This window comes from Cervus canadensis, chromosome 4 (assembly GCF_019320065.1).
Source record: "Cervus canadensis isolate Bull #8, Minnesota chromosome 4, ASM1932006v1, whole genome shotgun sequence".
Lineage (NCBI taxonomy): Eukaryota > Metazoa > Chordata > Mammalia > Artiodactyla > Cervidae > Cervus > Cervus canadensis.
In genome coordinates this window covers 103,486,940-103,502,276 of record NC_057389.1, presented here as the reverse complement: position 1 = coordinate 103,502,276, position 15,337 = coordinate 103,486,940, and the positions used below count along the sequence as shown (strand labels likewise).

The 15,337-nt window shown below is 49.2% G+C and overlaps 1 protein-coding gene across 9 annotated transcripts in view; it reads left to right on the top strand.

Annotated features, from left to right (window-relative positions):
* The window catches only part of UNC13A (unc-13 homolog A), a 68,405-nt gene that overhangs the window by 11,788 nt on the left and 41,280 nt on the right, over positions 1-15,337 (top strand). For 8 of the 9 annotated variants that reach the window (XM_043467293.1, XM_043467294.1, XM_043467291.1 and 5 more), the window contains exons 4-9: positions 249-366; positions 1,975-2,098; positions 2,814-2,887; positions 3,739-3,793; positions 5,727-5,762; positions 9,026-9,233. In XM_043467293.1, the coding sequence (XP_043323228.1) occupies positions 249-366; positions 1,975-2,098; positions 2,814-2,887; positions 3,739-3,793; positions 5,727-5,762; positions 9,026-9,233 (615 nt within the window). The remainder of the gene's footprint in view (positions 1-248; positions 367-1,974; positions 2,099-2,813; positions 2,888-3,738; positions 3,794-5,726; positions 5,763-9,025; positions 9,234-15,337) is intronic. The other variant, XM_043467288.1, reaches the window with a different exon arrangement.

Below are 15,337 nucleotides of genomic sequence, written 5' to 3'. Positions count from 1 at the left end.
TAGAGGAAGGGCCAGGTGAATTGAAGGTACATGTAATACTTGTCCCCACTCCTTCTTTCCCAGCCTGGGATCCTGATTCTGCTGTGACACCCTGGGCACATAACTTAGCCATCTGGCCTCGGTCTGCCCTCTGTAAAACAAGAACTACTGTGTCATGTTCCTGGCTGGCATGCATTCAGACCTGGGTTTGCATTCCAGCTGGTCATGTGTCCAAACGCTACTGAACTGACTTTCTGTCCTCTCAACAGTGAGATTAATCGCCTGGATCTGGGGCTGACGGTGGAGGTATGGAACAAGGGTCTCATCTGGGACACGATGGTGGGCACTGTGTGGATCCCCCTGAGGACCATCCGCCAGTCCAATGAAGTGAGTGGTGGGATGAAGGTTGGATAGGCGTGCCTGGGAGGGGCCCAGAGGCCAGCGGTCTAAACAAGATAGGCCTCTGTCTCCATCTCCTGACGGTGTTCATGTAGGCGTTTAGGGTGGCTATGGAAGCTCCAGTCACCAGGCTGTAAAGTCCTTCTGTCTTGTCAGCCTGCCTTTCTCCCCACGTGGTTTCCATCTCATGGCCCAAGACGGCTGCTCACGTATTACCATTACATCTGCATTCCAGTCAGGGGGAGGGAAAGGTCACAAGGGAGGGGGTTTGCAGTCCTGATTAAGGACCCAAACTGGAAACTGCTCAAGGCACTTCATTCACCTGTTATTGGCCAGAACTGCCATGTGGCCCCACCTACCTACAAGGGAATCTGGAAAATATAGTCTTTAGCAGCACAGCCCCACTAGAAATGTATCCCTACGGAAGAGAGGAGAAGGGATGTTGTGAGAAACTAGCACTTTGTGCCCAGATGGGCATCAGGGAGGGAGGTTGCAGCAGTACCAAAGAAGTACTAGAAAATAACCTTGCCTCCTTCTCCAGCCTCCTGGCCTTAAATCTCCCCCCTCCACTTGGTCCCTAGAATCCTATCCTGCCCTCTCTGCCTATCACCCTGGGAGGCCTCCCAGATAGCATCCACGAACTTTGCCAGCCCTATTTCCCCCACACTGCAATCTACACTCCTCACAGGCCCCACAGATGGCTTTTGAGCTTTCACATATGCTGTTCTCTGGGTTTCAAGGGTCCTCCTTTCCCTCACCCTTAAGCCCAGCTCCAACGTCCTCTCCTCCAGGAAGCCCCCCCTGAATCCCTCAGCTCCCCTCCCCCCGTCTGGCCTTCCCTTGACTTCGTGGTGCTGGGAGTGTCTGTGTCAGACTCTTGTGACTGTGGGCTTCTCAGGGATTGCCCAATATGGCCCAGGCTTAGAGCAGGCCCCAAGGAGGGTTTATTTTTTAATGAGTGAATGGAAAGGGAAGAAAGAGGTGCAGTAGTCCAGACAAGTGATTCCAAAAGGAAACCTTGTGGCTGAACCACAATGTCCTCAGTGACCCCTCTCTGCAAGTGTGAGGAAGGCCTGGTCACCTGGGACAACCACGACCTATGGCCGGGGACCCCGGACTGCTCCCCTGACCCCTGCCAGCCTGGGCTACAGTGCATAGGTCTCCTTTGAGAGATGAAGAAAAATGAGGTTCAGAGTGGACCCCACTACTCAAGAGCTCATTTCCCTGAACCAAGGGGGACTGGTTCATTCACTCGGGGGGTTCCCTCCCAGGACAGTGGTAAGATCAGGTCTTCTATCTGAAGCTGAGCCCTCAGGAGGGGTGAGGAGTGCTGTGCAAGGCTGGGACCGCCCCTACCTGACTCTGCAGGGCCCTCTCTCTGGGTTCCCCAGACCCACCATGTTGCGTTGAATTTGTGACCTTTCTTCTCGGCTTCCTTATCTGAAGTGAGGATGTGACCCTTGTTCTTGGTGTAGGGGTGGGATGCAGGGAAAGAGACATGTCCTGTGAGATCAGAGGCCTGCTGGCTGGAGCAGAGATGTGTGACTCACCTGGCCTCATGCGGGACCCCACCCCCTGTCACCCCACCACTCGCAGGAGGGCCCTGGAGAGTGGCTAACCCTGGACTCGCAGGTCATCATGGCGGACAGTGAGATCTGCGGCACCAAGGATCCCACCTTCCACCGCATCCTCCTTGACACCCGCTTTGAGCTGCCCTTAGGTGAGTGTGGTTGGGGAGGGGTGGGGAGGAATCCTTGCCCAGCCCCAGGAGAATGACCGGGCCTGGGTGGATCCAGATAACCCTTCATGTCTATAGCCATACCACCCTGAATGCGCCCGATCTCATCAGATGACCCTTCATTCTGAGGATGAGGCTCCCCCTCCCCAGAACAGAGTCTCCCAGATCAGAGTCAGCAGAGATGTGTGTCTCCTGGGTACAGAGCACATTCCAGCTCCTGCAGGTCACCAGTGGGCTGCCAGTGCTTTTCAACCTACGGGGCTCAGATCGGAGCTGTCCTGGCTGGCCTTTGGTGAGGTCTGAGGCTGCAGAAGTGAGCTGGATATGGAGAAGATACAGACAGTGGCAGAAAGACAAAGAGAGACAGAGAGTCAGAGAGAGAGAGAGATGGAGAGATAAGCCAAGGCAGAGACACAGAGAAGCTTCTCTACCTTTCCTGGAAGCAGCTCAGTTCTCCCGTCATCCTTCCAAGAACCCATGGCGTCCCCATGCTGGAAATGCTAGGATGTGCCTCCTCTCCCATCTTCCATTCATTCCCAAGGCAGCTCTGGGTGGCGTGGTGGAGGAGGTGTTTCTGTTCTCCTGTCCTCTCTCCCCACTCACTGGAGACCAGCCCCATAGGCGGGCAGGACACACTGGATGGAGGTTGAGGGGCAGGGGGGCGCTCCCAGGCTCACGGCCAGGCTTCTGCCTCCAGATATCCCCGAAGAGGAGGCCCGTTACTGGGCCAAGAAGCTGGAGCAGCTGAACGCCATGCGGGACCAGGATGAGGTGAGCATTAGCATCACCTTCGTCTCTTTCCTTCCTCTCTCTGTCTCCTTGTCTCCCCATGTCCTCCACCCTCTATTTCTCTCTCCACTTGTCTTCCCCTGTGTCTGTGTCTCTAACTCTTTGTAACCTGACTCAATTCTGTGACTCACGTGGTCCAGTCTCAAACCAATGACGGCGTCAAGGAACAGACAGCCCACCAAGGACGTGATGATATCAATGGACTCAGGTTCTGTATTTACCAAATACTCTCAAGGAGATGCAGAGGCCCCGTTACAGTTCTTAAACCCCCTTTCTGCCCCTCACCCCGCGACTCCTCAAGTCACACTTTCAGGTTTTCTTAAAAAGTTGCCTTCCCCACCAGCCCTTGCCCCCGTACCTGTTCTTCCCTGCCATCCCCCTTCTTCTGGGCTCTGTATTCTCACAGTTCAAAAACCCAGTGTGGCCCAGAAGACAGTCTTCAGAAGGCAAGGGCAGGGAAGAAAGAGCAGTCAAGTTTAGAATATCCTAGTGGGAGGCAGGGGGCAAAGGGGGTATCACTCACTTGTTAGTAATTTTTGTCCAAACTCAGCTCTCACCTTCTTCTTTCTTTAGCTCCCTGCCCCAGTGTTCTCCCGTCTCTCTCTCTCCCCTCTGGTTTTTCCCCTCGTCTGTGCTGCTTTTTCTGTTTTCCTGTATCTGTTTCTCACTGTCTTTCTGTGTGTCTCCCTCTCCCTCTTCCTCTGTGGTCAGCTGTATCCTCCTCCAGAGGGAGGGAACTTAGGGGGCAGGGAAAGTCACGAGGGCAGAGAAGAGAGGGCCATGGCTTCTGGCAGCCCACTGAGATAAGCCCTCTCTCCTTCCCCCCCCCTCAGTATGCATTCCAGGATGAACAGGACAAGCCTCTTCCCGTTCCCAGTAATCAGTGTTGTAAGTACTTCTCAGTTCCTTCCTGGGCACCAGTTGAAACTCTCATCCTTCCTCCACCCCATGACTGTCCTCTGTAATGAATGGGTCACTCCCCTCCACTGCTATGGGTCCTAAGAGTGAACAGAATCCGGTCACAGTGTAGTGGAAAGAGGAAAAGATCTGGTGCTTGGGTTTGAATCTTGCCTTGCCACGTGGCCACAGGCATGCCAGGGTCTTTGTCTGATCCTTAGAGTTCCTCTCTTTGAAACAGGGGCATCTGATAGCCCCCCGCATTCTGATCTTTTTTTTTTTTTTTTTTTGGAAGAACGCAGGACATCTAGAGGGTTGAAAAGCACTTGGCAGAGTCTTCAGTTCCATTCCTTAGGTCCTGGATGAGGACCTATAACTCATTCAACAAACTTTCATGAGGCCAGCACAGACCCCCAAGCAGCCCACAGTCAGACGGTGCAGACAGACAATCCTGCCAACACATGTATAATAGGCTCCTATTTTCTTAGATAAAGAAATGGAGGTCAAGAGGAGTGGTGACTTGCCAAGGTCACACACGTGGCAGGAGGCAGAGCCAGGGTTTGAATCCAGGTCCAAGGGACTCCGAGTTGTCCTCTCCTTCCACAGTGCTGTATCTCTTAATGATGATGATGCTCGCTGTATTCCTCTATATACTGCTCCTTCATCAAAGGCTGGACTTTTCAAGAGTGTTTATCCTCCTTGGTTGGCCCTGTGGACACTCGGATGCTCCCAGACCAGGTCTTCAAAGATCTAGGAGATGTCTTTCTCCTTAAAATGCCCTCCAAGTCCTCTGAGATGGGGAAGTGAAAATTATAGTCTCTGGGCAAAACCCATACCCATGACACTTTGCCCCCACCCCATCCTTCAACCTCTTTCTCCTTTTCCATCTGCTTCCCCATCCTCCTCTCCTCCCCTCTCATGGTCTCTCCTGTATCCGTCGTCAACCCCCTCCCCACCCCGACCCGCCATATGCCCAGGATATGTGATGATGGAGATTGGTGGAGGGAGGAACTGGGCGACTGCAATTGAAGGACCCCATTCCTACACTCACTTGGGGTGAGAGATGGAGAAAGTCCCTTGATTTCCACACCTGGGAAGGGATCACCACTGCTCTGAAGAAATTATAAACCCCCTCTCTGGTGAATGGGGTCATTGAAGGATTGTGGTGGGAGCAGGGCCAGGCAAGGTGGGGGCAGGAGCAGATGACAAAGAGCCCCTGGGCAGGTGACCTGAAGCCAGAGGTGGGTTCAATTTAAGAATGGAGACCTGCCTCCCAGCATTTGCCTCCAAGTTCTCTTGGAACTGTTTTATCACCCTTATTTCACAAAGGAGGCAGCCGAGTGTCAGAGGAGTCAGAATTCTGGTCCAAGCTGTTTTTCTGAGGTGCCAGAAGATGGGGGTGAGGTAGTGAAGGTGAAGTTCTCTCCCTGGTTCTGACACTCAGGCTGTGTGACTTTAGGCTGTTCACTCTACCTTTCTGAGCCTTGTTTCTTCACTTATAAAATAAGAATAGTTAAAATAAAAACTCACACAACAGGGATGTTTCAAAGCTGAAGATTTCCAGTTCAGTGTTTCCTTCATTATCTGGAGGATGGGGAGGTGGGGGGAGACAAATGAGGCGTGCTGACCCCAGACTTCAGAGTTGGAAAACCCTGGGTCCAAATGGCCTCTTTATCACTTCCTGGCTGAGCTGTGGTCTTGTCAAACAATGAGGATATCTTGCCTTCCTCCCAAGATGGTGGGTGAAGGCATAACAAAAGTCAGAGGTTAAAGTGATACTCGGGAAAGATCCTCACGGCAAAAGGGCATGGGGTCCCGGGTGGGAGGAGGAGATGGGGAGAATGAGGAGGATGGGGGAGCCCCCCTCCCCATGCCTCCCCCTCTGTCTGCTCCCTTTTATTATCTCTGCCCCTTCTCTTTGTAGGCAACTGGAATTATTTTGGCTGGGGTGAGCAGCAGAGTAAGTACTCAGCTTGATGTTCTGGGAGGCCACGGGGAGGTAGGCGCCTCGGAGACCATGAGGCCCCCGCCCCTTTGATCAGGGAAGTGGGGAGCCTGTGGCTGATGCATTGAGGCCAGAGGACTGGCAAGACCACTCTTGTGCCCTCCTGCCCCCCCATCACTAACATCTGTTTGAGGGTCATGATCTGTCTCATGGGGAGTGGGTCCCATCACTCGGGTGGGGGGATTCAGCTGGGAGGAGTGGGCATTTAGACAGGAGACCTGCCTGTCTTCAGCTGGGCACTGTGATCCCCCCACCACCTCGCTCCCCATGTATAACCTCATCTCCTCTCCTGTGACTTCTTCCTCTTTTTGTCTCCCCATCGTCCTCCTCCACCTGGAGCCCTCCTCCAGCCCCAATGTCACTCAGAGGCTGGTGGGTGGGGAGGGGAGAGGGTCTCAGACAGAGCAGCTGGGCAGAGAAGCCCCCAGGCAGATATCACTCTGGAGAGCTCAGCTCCCAAAGCTCCCCCTGCCCCCAACACACACAGCTTCCTCCAAGTTGCCCCCAGGGGAAGGAAACAGGCCACCTCTCCCAGATTAGAGGACTGTGTTCTCCCTAAGGAACGGCTCCCTTTTCCCCATGCCTTTTACCAAGAAATCCAATCCTCTAGTCTGAGCATGTATCTACCTCCTGATTTCTACTCCATCAACTGGAGGCTCCTCCACCCCATCCCCACATCCTGATGGACAAGTTCCACCTCACCCCCCCCTTCAAGATCAGGAAAGTGTAGTGGCTCAGTTGTGTCTGACTCTTTGCGACCCCATGGACCGTAACCTGTCAAGTTCCTCTGTCCATGGAATTCTCCAGGCAAGAACACTGGAGTAGGCTGCCATTCCCTTCTCCAGGGGGTCTTCCTGACCCAGGAATCAGGAAAACTGTTTACAGATTCATCTGACCCTTGAACAACATGGCTTTGAGCTGCACAGGTCCACTTATATGTGGATTTTTTTCAGTAAATACTACTACAGTACTACACAATCCCAGTAGGTTGAATCCACGGATGCAGAAGTCTGACTATGGAGGGCCGATTATAAAATCACACATGGATTTTTGACTGCCCAGAGGGTTGGCATCCCTAGCTGTTGTATTGTTCAAGGGTCAGCTGTATTTTGACCCTAAAGAATTTGTCAAAGCAAGTTGATCAGAAGCCAGTTTAGCCAAAATAGACATTTGGCAGACAAGAAGACTTGGTCACAAGCAGTTTCACACAAAATAAGCAATACAGTTAAAAAAAAAAAAAAAGACATTCTGGATTAAAACCAATTTAGCAAAAGTCTGTAACGATAATTGGGTCAAGAAGAGCAAGACAATGGGGCCCAAAGCAGAGCATTTTGTCAAAACAAAAGTGGCTGAAAATGTCTTATCCAGAAGCAGGCAATTTGGTCAAAAACAATTTGGTAAAGAGCAGAGTCTGGGCAAAAGCAAAAAGAATCCAACAGAGAGCAATCTTCCCCTTAAAACTGATAATCTTTCAGAAAAAAAATCAGTTTGGTGAACATGTACAGAGTCTCATGTGATTTGACCGGAACTATTTCAGCCTGGTCAAGGGCAATCTGGTAGGCTGCAAACCCAGATAACTGTGTAGAAAACAAGTTGGTGAGAGGGGCAGTTTGGTAAGCCTGCCACGTTGTCCCCAGTTTCAGATGCCCCACTTCAGGCCTGAAGGCCCATCAGTTTCACCCTGAGGCTCATACATCTGTTGTGGCAATTCACATCTGTTTCTGCCTCTGACGCCAGCGCTGTCAGCACACAGAGCATCAGATGATGATGGTCATCCGGCAGGGACAGGATGAAAAGCTCGCAGGTCACACTGGCCCAAGTCAAATGAGAAATCAGGAAGCCAGAGAGACTCAGGAAAGCCACAGCTATGCTGCTAAAGCCAGCACTGCTGCTGAAAATGAATTTAAGGTTTTTCTGGAGGCAAATAGGGACTGAATCAGACAGCTAGTTCTAAGCGAAGGATGAAACTAATATTTTAACTGTTTACCCTATTTTAAAAATTTGACATATTTTTTTAATATAAAGAGAGAGACTCTATTAGAGGGAAATGGAATTAGAAAGTTAAAATAATAAAGCACAAAAAAAATCTAGGAGATGAGCAAAAATGCTTAAAGACATAAAAAAGTATAAACCAGGGGCTTCCCTGGTGGCCCAGTGGTTAAGACTCCGCACTTCCAATGCAGGGAGTACAGGTTCAGTTGGAGAGCTAAGATTCCAGGTTGAAAAAAACCAGAAGCAATATTGTATCAAATTCAATAAAGACTTGAAAAATGGTCCACGTTAAAAAAAAAATCTTTAAATAAAAAGTATAACCCACCCTCTTGGTGTTTAAAATCACCAGTAAGGTGATCCCACAGCCTAGTACCCCATGGGAGACCCAATCTGCAAGTTAATTTGGGGCAGGCAGCTCACTTCTCTTCAGCTCAACTATTGCTTTCCAGATAAATTGAGTCTCTCCTATTCCCACCACAATTTAACATCCTTTGAGACTGTTTTCTTTTTACTGAGAAAGAAGATCTGTTTTCTGTTTACTAAGGAAAGCAAACTGAACTAAATTATCCTTTAATTCTTACTAAACACTTGGAGTTTGGCAACCCCACCCTGTTCCATTTGAGTGATAGATTCTAGGCCTGTGATGGTGTTGCCAACCCAACAATCTAACCTTTCTGAGGGAGACAATACCTTGTCAGAGCCCCTTCCTATACATGTGAGTTCAGGTCTGGGTCACCTTCCTAGGATATCAAGAAATCTCTGAAGGTTAAAGGGCATTTATACCCTACCTTGTCTTCCTGATCTCCCCCCAACTTCCCCCTAAGTGTTTGGGTGACTTTCATTATGGGAAACTCATTACCTGGTGGAAAAACCCATATTATGTTCAGAGAGCCTGGACTGGTCCATTCTCACATCTGAGCTGAAAGACACCTTCCAATTTGTTCTAGTCCTGTTCACATTGTAGGACCTACCCTGGTCCCCATTCTCTAGGTCCAGTTTGACCCACATACAGAAAAGAAGGGTTTTCACCTCCTTTATTCTAAAACCTGTACTTCTATTAACATGACCCAAGATCCTTTGTTCATTTTGGTAGATTCCTCTTCTTGGGTTAGCAGTCAATGAAGACCCTCCCAAGTCTGAGACACTGTGTTGGCCTCCATTGCGTGCTTTCTCTCTCTCTCTGCCTCCCTTCCTCACTCTCTCCCCTCACCTCCTCTCTCTTCCAGATGATGACCCTGACAGTGCAGTGGATGATCGCGACAGTGACTACCGCAGTGAGACAAGCAACAGCATCCCGCCACCCTATTACACTACGTCCCAGCCCAATGCCTCAGTCCACCAGTATTCCGTCCGCCCACCACCCCTGGGTTCCCGGGAATCCTACAGTGACTCCATGCACAGCTATGAGGAGCTCTCGGAGCCGCGGGCCCTCAGGTAGTCACCGTGGAGTGGAGGGGGTGTGTCTGTGTGTCTGTGTGTCTGTGTGTGTCCAACTCCATCTCCTGGAGTGGAGAGAGGAATAGGAGGCTGGAGGGAGCTGGAGGCAAGTGGGTCTAAGGAAGCGGCATCCATGCCTTCTTACAGGCAGTAGAAATTTTCTTTACCTAAAATCTTACCAAGAAAACTCCGCAAGCTTGATAGAAAGGGGTTTGCTTTAGTTGAAGGAGGAGAAGGAAGTCACAAAGCCCCTAAGAGTTTCCTGTGCAAAATGGGGGCTCCTTGGCACTCCAGTTAAAAGCCCCTGGTCCCTGTTGTACTCTCTAACCGCTCAGGCGAGGAGGTGGATGAAGAGATGAGCATTACCAGGGATGGGGAGGGGATGAGGCTGGTGTGAAACATAGTAATGCTGGAGAGACTCCCAGCAGGCGGGTGGCTTGTGGTCCTGGGGTGGTCCTGCTCGGCCTTCCTGGTGGCCCTTAACTCTGTGTTCCTGACCAGCAGGCACGGACACTGGTACTCAGGCATGGGTGTGTGTCCGACTCTTTGAGACCTTATGGACCATAGCCTGCCAAGCTCCTCTGTCCATGGGATTCTCCAGGCAAGAAGACTGGAGTGGGTTGCCATGCCCTCCTCCAGGGGATCTTCCTGACCCAGGGACCGAACATGCGTCTCTTACGAGGCCTGCACTGGCAGGATGGCTCTTTACCACTGCCACCTGGGCGTGACTTAGGAGCTTCCCCTTCTCAGTCCAGCCACCGTCACTGCTCTTTCAAACTAGGCTGTCCCCAGACCCACCTCATAGGTTGGTCCCCTGGCTTACATGGGTGCAGTGTGTTGGCCCTTGAGCCCATGAGACTGAAACTTGTGCCTGCTGCTCCCCTCTTTGCTGACTTGATCGCCCGAGTCCTGGTTTCTTAACTGAACAGCAGCAAACATGATATTAAACAGGTTGGGTATTTGTGAAGCACTTTGCGCGGTTCCTGAAAGTGCTGTGTAGTGATTATTAGGTAAATAACACAAATAATAGTATTCGGAGCTAACTGGATGCCCAGCTCTGGGTCAACATTTTTCCTTCATCATCTTATTTCATTCTCTGGTTGGGGATATTATTGACTCCATTTCACAGATGGGAAATCAAGGCCCAGAGGGGTTAAGTCACTTGCCTGAGGTCACACAGTTGGTAAATCATCATAAGGACAAATATTTGTGGTGAACCCACTGGGTGGCAAGCAGTGGCTTCGTGAATTACTGGTCACGGGTCTTCTTCTAAAGTGTTTGCTCCCCGAAGAATACATTTCCTTCATTAAAAGATGGGCAGGATGAAAATGTTGAGTGTTCTCTACTCTCTTGTTGAACCTATACTTTTATTAATGCATGTGCATGCCAAGTTGCCTCAGTTTGTGTCCGACTCTTTGAGACCTTATGGACCATAGCCCGCCAGGCTCCTCTGTCCATGGGATTCTCCAGATGAGAAGACTGGAGTGGGTTGCCATGCCCTCCTCCAGGGGATCTTCCTGACCCAGGGTTCAAACACACATCTCTTACAAGTCCTGCATTGGCAGGCGAGTTCTTTACCACTAGCACCACCTGGGAAGCCCAATTCTCTTAATAGGACCCCTCAACTCTCTAAGATATTAGACCAGGGACTTCCCTGGTGGCCCAGCATTTAGGACTCTGCACTTCTAATGCAGGCGTTGTGGGTTCTATCCCTGGCCAGGGAACTAAGATCCCAAATGTCTCATGGCATGTGGCCAAGAAAATTAAAAATAGAACATATAAATAAGTAAATAAATAAGATATTAGGCTCAGCTCACACATACACCAGGGCCTTTGATTTGTGTGAGACTCTGATATAGCAGAGTTGGAGCTAAACCCTGTAACATAGGTCCAGGACTAGGCTGGGGCAAGTGTGGTACAGTTGAGGTTGCCTCAAGTACAAAATTTAGAGGGTGCCAAAACACTCAGTCATCAAGATCAATATGTCAATGCAATATTTTAAAAAATCAAAATGAATGCCAAAATAGTCCATGATCAAAAATTCACCAAAATATATCTTCGTAAGAGTGAATTTTGTTGTATGTAAGTTACACTTCAGTGAATTTTCTAAAAAAATCCATGCTGAGGAAAATACACAGTTTTAAGTAAAAGCAGGAGCCGAACCTGCACTTGCAGGACTCGGCTGCACCTGCCTCGTCCTGATCTTGGCTCTGCCATGTCTATAAGCAAGAAAAATAATGCTGGTTAATTGAACACTTACTAAGTGCTAGTTTTTGGGTTTTTTTAAATTTATTTGTGAGACTTTCCTGGTGGTCCAGTGGTTAGGAATTCGCCTTGCAGTGCAGGGGATGCGGGTTCAATCCCTGGTTGAGGAACTGAGATCCCACATGCCTTGGGGTAGCTGTGGAAAATGAAGCAGAGAGATGAAGTGACTTTCTTAAGATCACACAGCTATTAAGTGACTGAGCCAGAATTTAAACCTTGTCAGGCAGACTTCTGAGTCCATGACCACAAACACAATGCCACACTGCCCATCAGCCCTAAAAAAGACACCTGGGAACCCACAACGTTAGCCTCCCAAGGTCCCACAGCTGGACGGAAGTGGTGTTCTTTCTCCATCATCAGCAAGGACATCCACCAAGGAGATGGTCCGTTCTCTCTGCTCCCAGCAGAATCTTAGAACCACCCCTGTGTTGACCACATTCTGGCTGATTCATGTTGATGTTTGAAAGAAAGCAACAAAAGTCTGTAAAGCAATTATCCTTCAATTAAAAAATTTAGGGGCAAACCCTGAATTCAAAAATTCAAGGGCAAACCTGGTATTAAACATAGCCGTGCAGCCTCCTGAATGGCAAGCCTTCTCCAACTCTTGACGAAAACATTAATGATGCAAACAAGTGTTTTACATCCTGGCTGAGATGTGGAGAAACCCTCAGAATCACTTTATTTTGAATGCAGTAAGAAAAGAAATCATAAATGGTTTCTCTTTGTGCTGTCAAAGTAAATGGGCTTTCAGAGTTGTGCCGTCCAACACGGCAGCCCCAAGTGGCTTTTTAAAGTTAAATTTTAAATGCTGTGCAGTGCTTTGTCACTCAGTCGTGTCCGACTCTCTGCGACCCCATGGACTGTAGCCCTCCAGGCTCCTCTGTCCATGGGGATTCTCCAGGCAAGAATACTGGAGTAAGTTGCCATGCCCTCCTCCAGGGAATCTTCCCGACCCAGGGATTGAACCCAGGTCTCCCGCATTGCGGGTGGATCCTTTCTTTACCATCTGAGCCACCAGGGAAGCCCACATTTTAAATAATAAGTAAAAGAAAATTTCAGTCCCTCCATCATACTGGAAGCTTTTCAAGTGCTCGACAGCTATGAACGTGTGGCTGCTATGTTGGATAGTATGGACAGAAAACATTTCTACTGGACAACACTCTAGAGAGTTTGGGTAAAACATAAGTTGAAGAAAACCTTGATAAGCTGCCTACTCAGTCTTTTTTTATTTTTAAACTGTTACTGATTTTCTTATTTCTGGATTTGCTGGGTCTCCGTTGCTTTGCATAGGCTTTCTCTAGTTTGCAGCGAGCAGGGGCTTCTCCCTTGCACTTGTGGTCTGGCTCCTCATTGCATTGGTTTCCCTTGTCACAGAGCACAGGCTGCAGGCGCCAGGGCTTCAGTAGTTGTGGTGTGTGGGCTCTGGAGCCTGGGCTCAGCATCTGTGGCGCAGGGGCTTAATTGCTCCACTCCATGTGGAATCCTCCCAGACCAGGGATCGAACCTGTGTCTCCTGCCTTAGCCACTGCACCACCAGGGAAATCCTCCCTACTCACTCTTTAGCACCATCCAGTACAATATTTTTTTTTGCAGGTATTTAAACAAGTTTTATGTTAAACTTCCCTATGTTTTGCATATACCATAGAAAGTTCAGATTGTTTATAGATGACATGTGTTAGAAGGAACTTTTTCCAGAGCATTTTTGGATGCCACTAGAGATTATCATAAGAAGTGAAGTAACTCAGAAAGAGAAAGACAAATATTTAATATGTGATATCACTTATCTGTGAAATCTAAAACATGACACAAATGAACTCGTCTATGAAACAGAAAGAGAATTGCAGGCACAGAGAAGAAACTTGTGTTTGCCAAAAGGGAGGGGTTTGGGGGAGGGATGGGGTGGGAGTCTGGCTTAGCAGATGTAAGTCATTATATATAGAATGAATAAATAACAAGGTCCTACTCTACAGCACAGAGGACTATATTCAATATCTTCTGATAAACCGTAATGAAAAAGAAAATAAAAAGCATGTATAGCTGAATCACTTTGCTGTACAGCAGAAATTAAAGCAACTTTGTAAATCAACTGGACTTCAAAAAGGAGAAAATAAGATTGAGCATTCAGTCCAGCCTCTTTATTTTTTAGGTCCAAGGAAATGAAATGACATACTCAAGGTAAACCACTTAGTGATATAAGAGGGAGTAGAATTAGTCTTGCCCTGGATTTACTCTAGCATCCTTCATTTAACTCCTTTGTGTGTGAGCCATCCTGAAAACAAAGAATTAGATCCCTTTCTGTTTGTATTAGTGACTTCCTTATTCCAAATATCTTCAGAAGCATTCCTGTCTCCCTAACAGCCTCTCCTTCCATTTTTGCAACCACTGCCATTTGTAAAGCATCATTCACTTGCATATTCAAGCTGGCTCAGACTCATGCAATTATTGGAACAAAGTTTCAATGTATGGGAAACAGTTGAAAAGAGAGTAAGATATCAAATATAAAGAAAATATGAGCTCTTTCAGTAGGCGGGAAAGTCTTCTCTTGGAGGAAAAAAGCAGAAGAGTGCCCATCTTACAGACAGGGAAACTGAGGCTCAAAGAGTAGGAGCAAGTTTCCTGGGTCTCAAAGCAGGGTGTGCATGGAGCTGGTCCTGGACCGGCTCCCATTCCTTGTGCATGGGCTTGTCTTGTCCTTCTCTGGCCCTGGGTGTGTCTGTATGTCCCAGAGAGAGTCTGTTTGGTGTGAGCATTCCTGGGATGGAATGGGGGGTGGGAATGGAAAAGGAGGAGCCTTGTCCACGCTCCCATGAACAGGTCACACAGCAGAGAGTGGGTGCACAGGCAGAAACAGCCTGACAGTGGCTTAAGACACCATCCCACGCCACCCTGGTCCTGCTGCCCAGTGTGGACACTGAATGCCCCCAGAGGAACAGACATTCCATCCTGCAGGTCAAGGCTTGGCTTACAGGAGGGACACAGCTAGACGCCCTGGTGGTGGGAAAGGGCAAGGTGGGCTTCCTGGAGGAAGGTGCCCGGGAGCTAGCCCTTGAAGGATAGATGAGGAGTCTGAGGAGAAGAATTCCAGGCAGAGAAAACAGCTCAGCTAAAGGTAGACTTGGCCAGATCATACAGGGAGGTTCTTGGTGGCTAACTCAATGGGATCCAGGAGAAGCGTCTGGGATCAGAGTTGTTTTGGCTCCCGAGTGTCAGAGCTGGGGTGGGAGGAGTCTTGGGGACCATCAGTCCCACCTTCTTGCAGCCTGGAGTGATTTACATGGTGCCTGGTGTCACAGGTGGGCATTTCCAGACCTGTGTGGAGATTCCAGTCCTAGGTGCACTCCTCACTTGGCGACCCGGAATGTGCTGGAGTGGACTTTGGGAGTATTCACCAGCAGAGGGAGCTGGGAGTCTGTTCCGGCCCAATAATACCCGAGGATTCCCCCGTCCTTGCTGTCTACAAAGACAGGCAATGAAAAGCAGTCAAACACACACATAGCTAAGCAGATAAGGGCGAGGGGGAGAAACCCCTGTTTGATTCCTACAGCATCGCAGGGTCTGGTTGAGAAAGAGGATCCTAGTCACTGAGAGGGAGGAAGTGTTTAAGACAAGGAACGCTGTTTATTAAGTGTCTGAATGAGCGGTGAGAAGGGGCTGAGAGGTGGCCTGTGTGTCTGCCCTCATGCAGATATTTTTCCTGGTTATGTTGAGTATGATCCAGGGTGCATATAAGGAGCATATAATGTGGATGAGGGTAGGTCTGACCTGACTAGAGGCTGAAGGAGACTCAGCTCACCCAAAGAAGTGCTATTTCAGTAGGCACCAAAGGAATTTTCCAG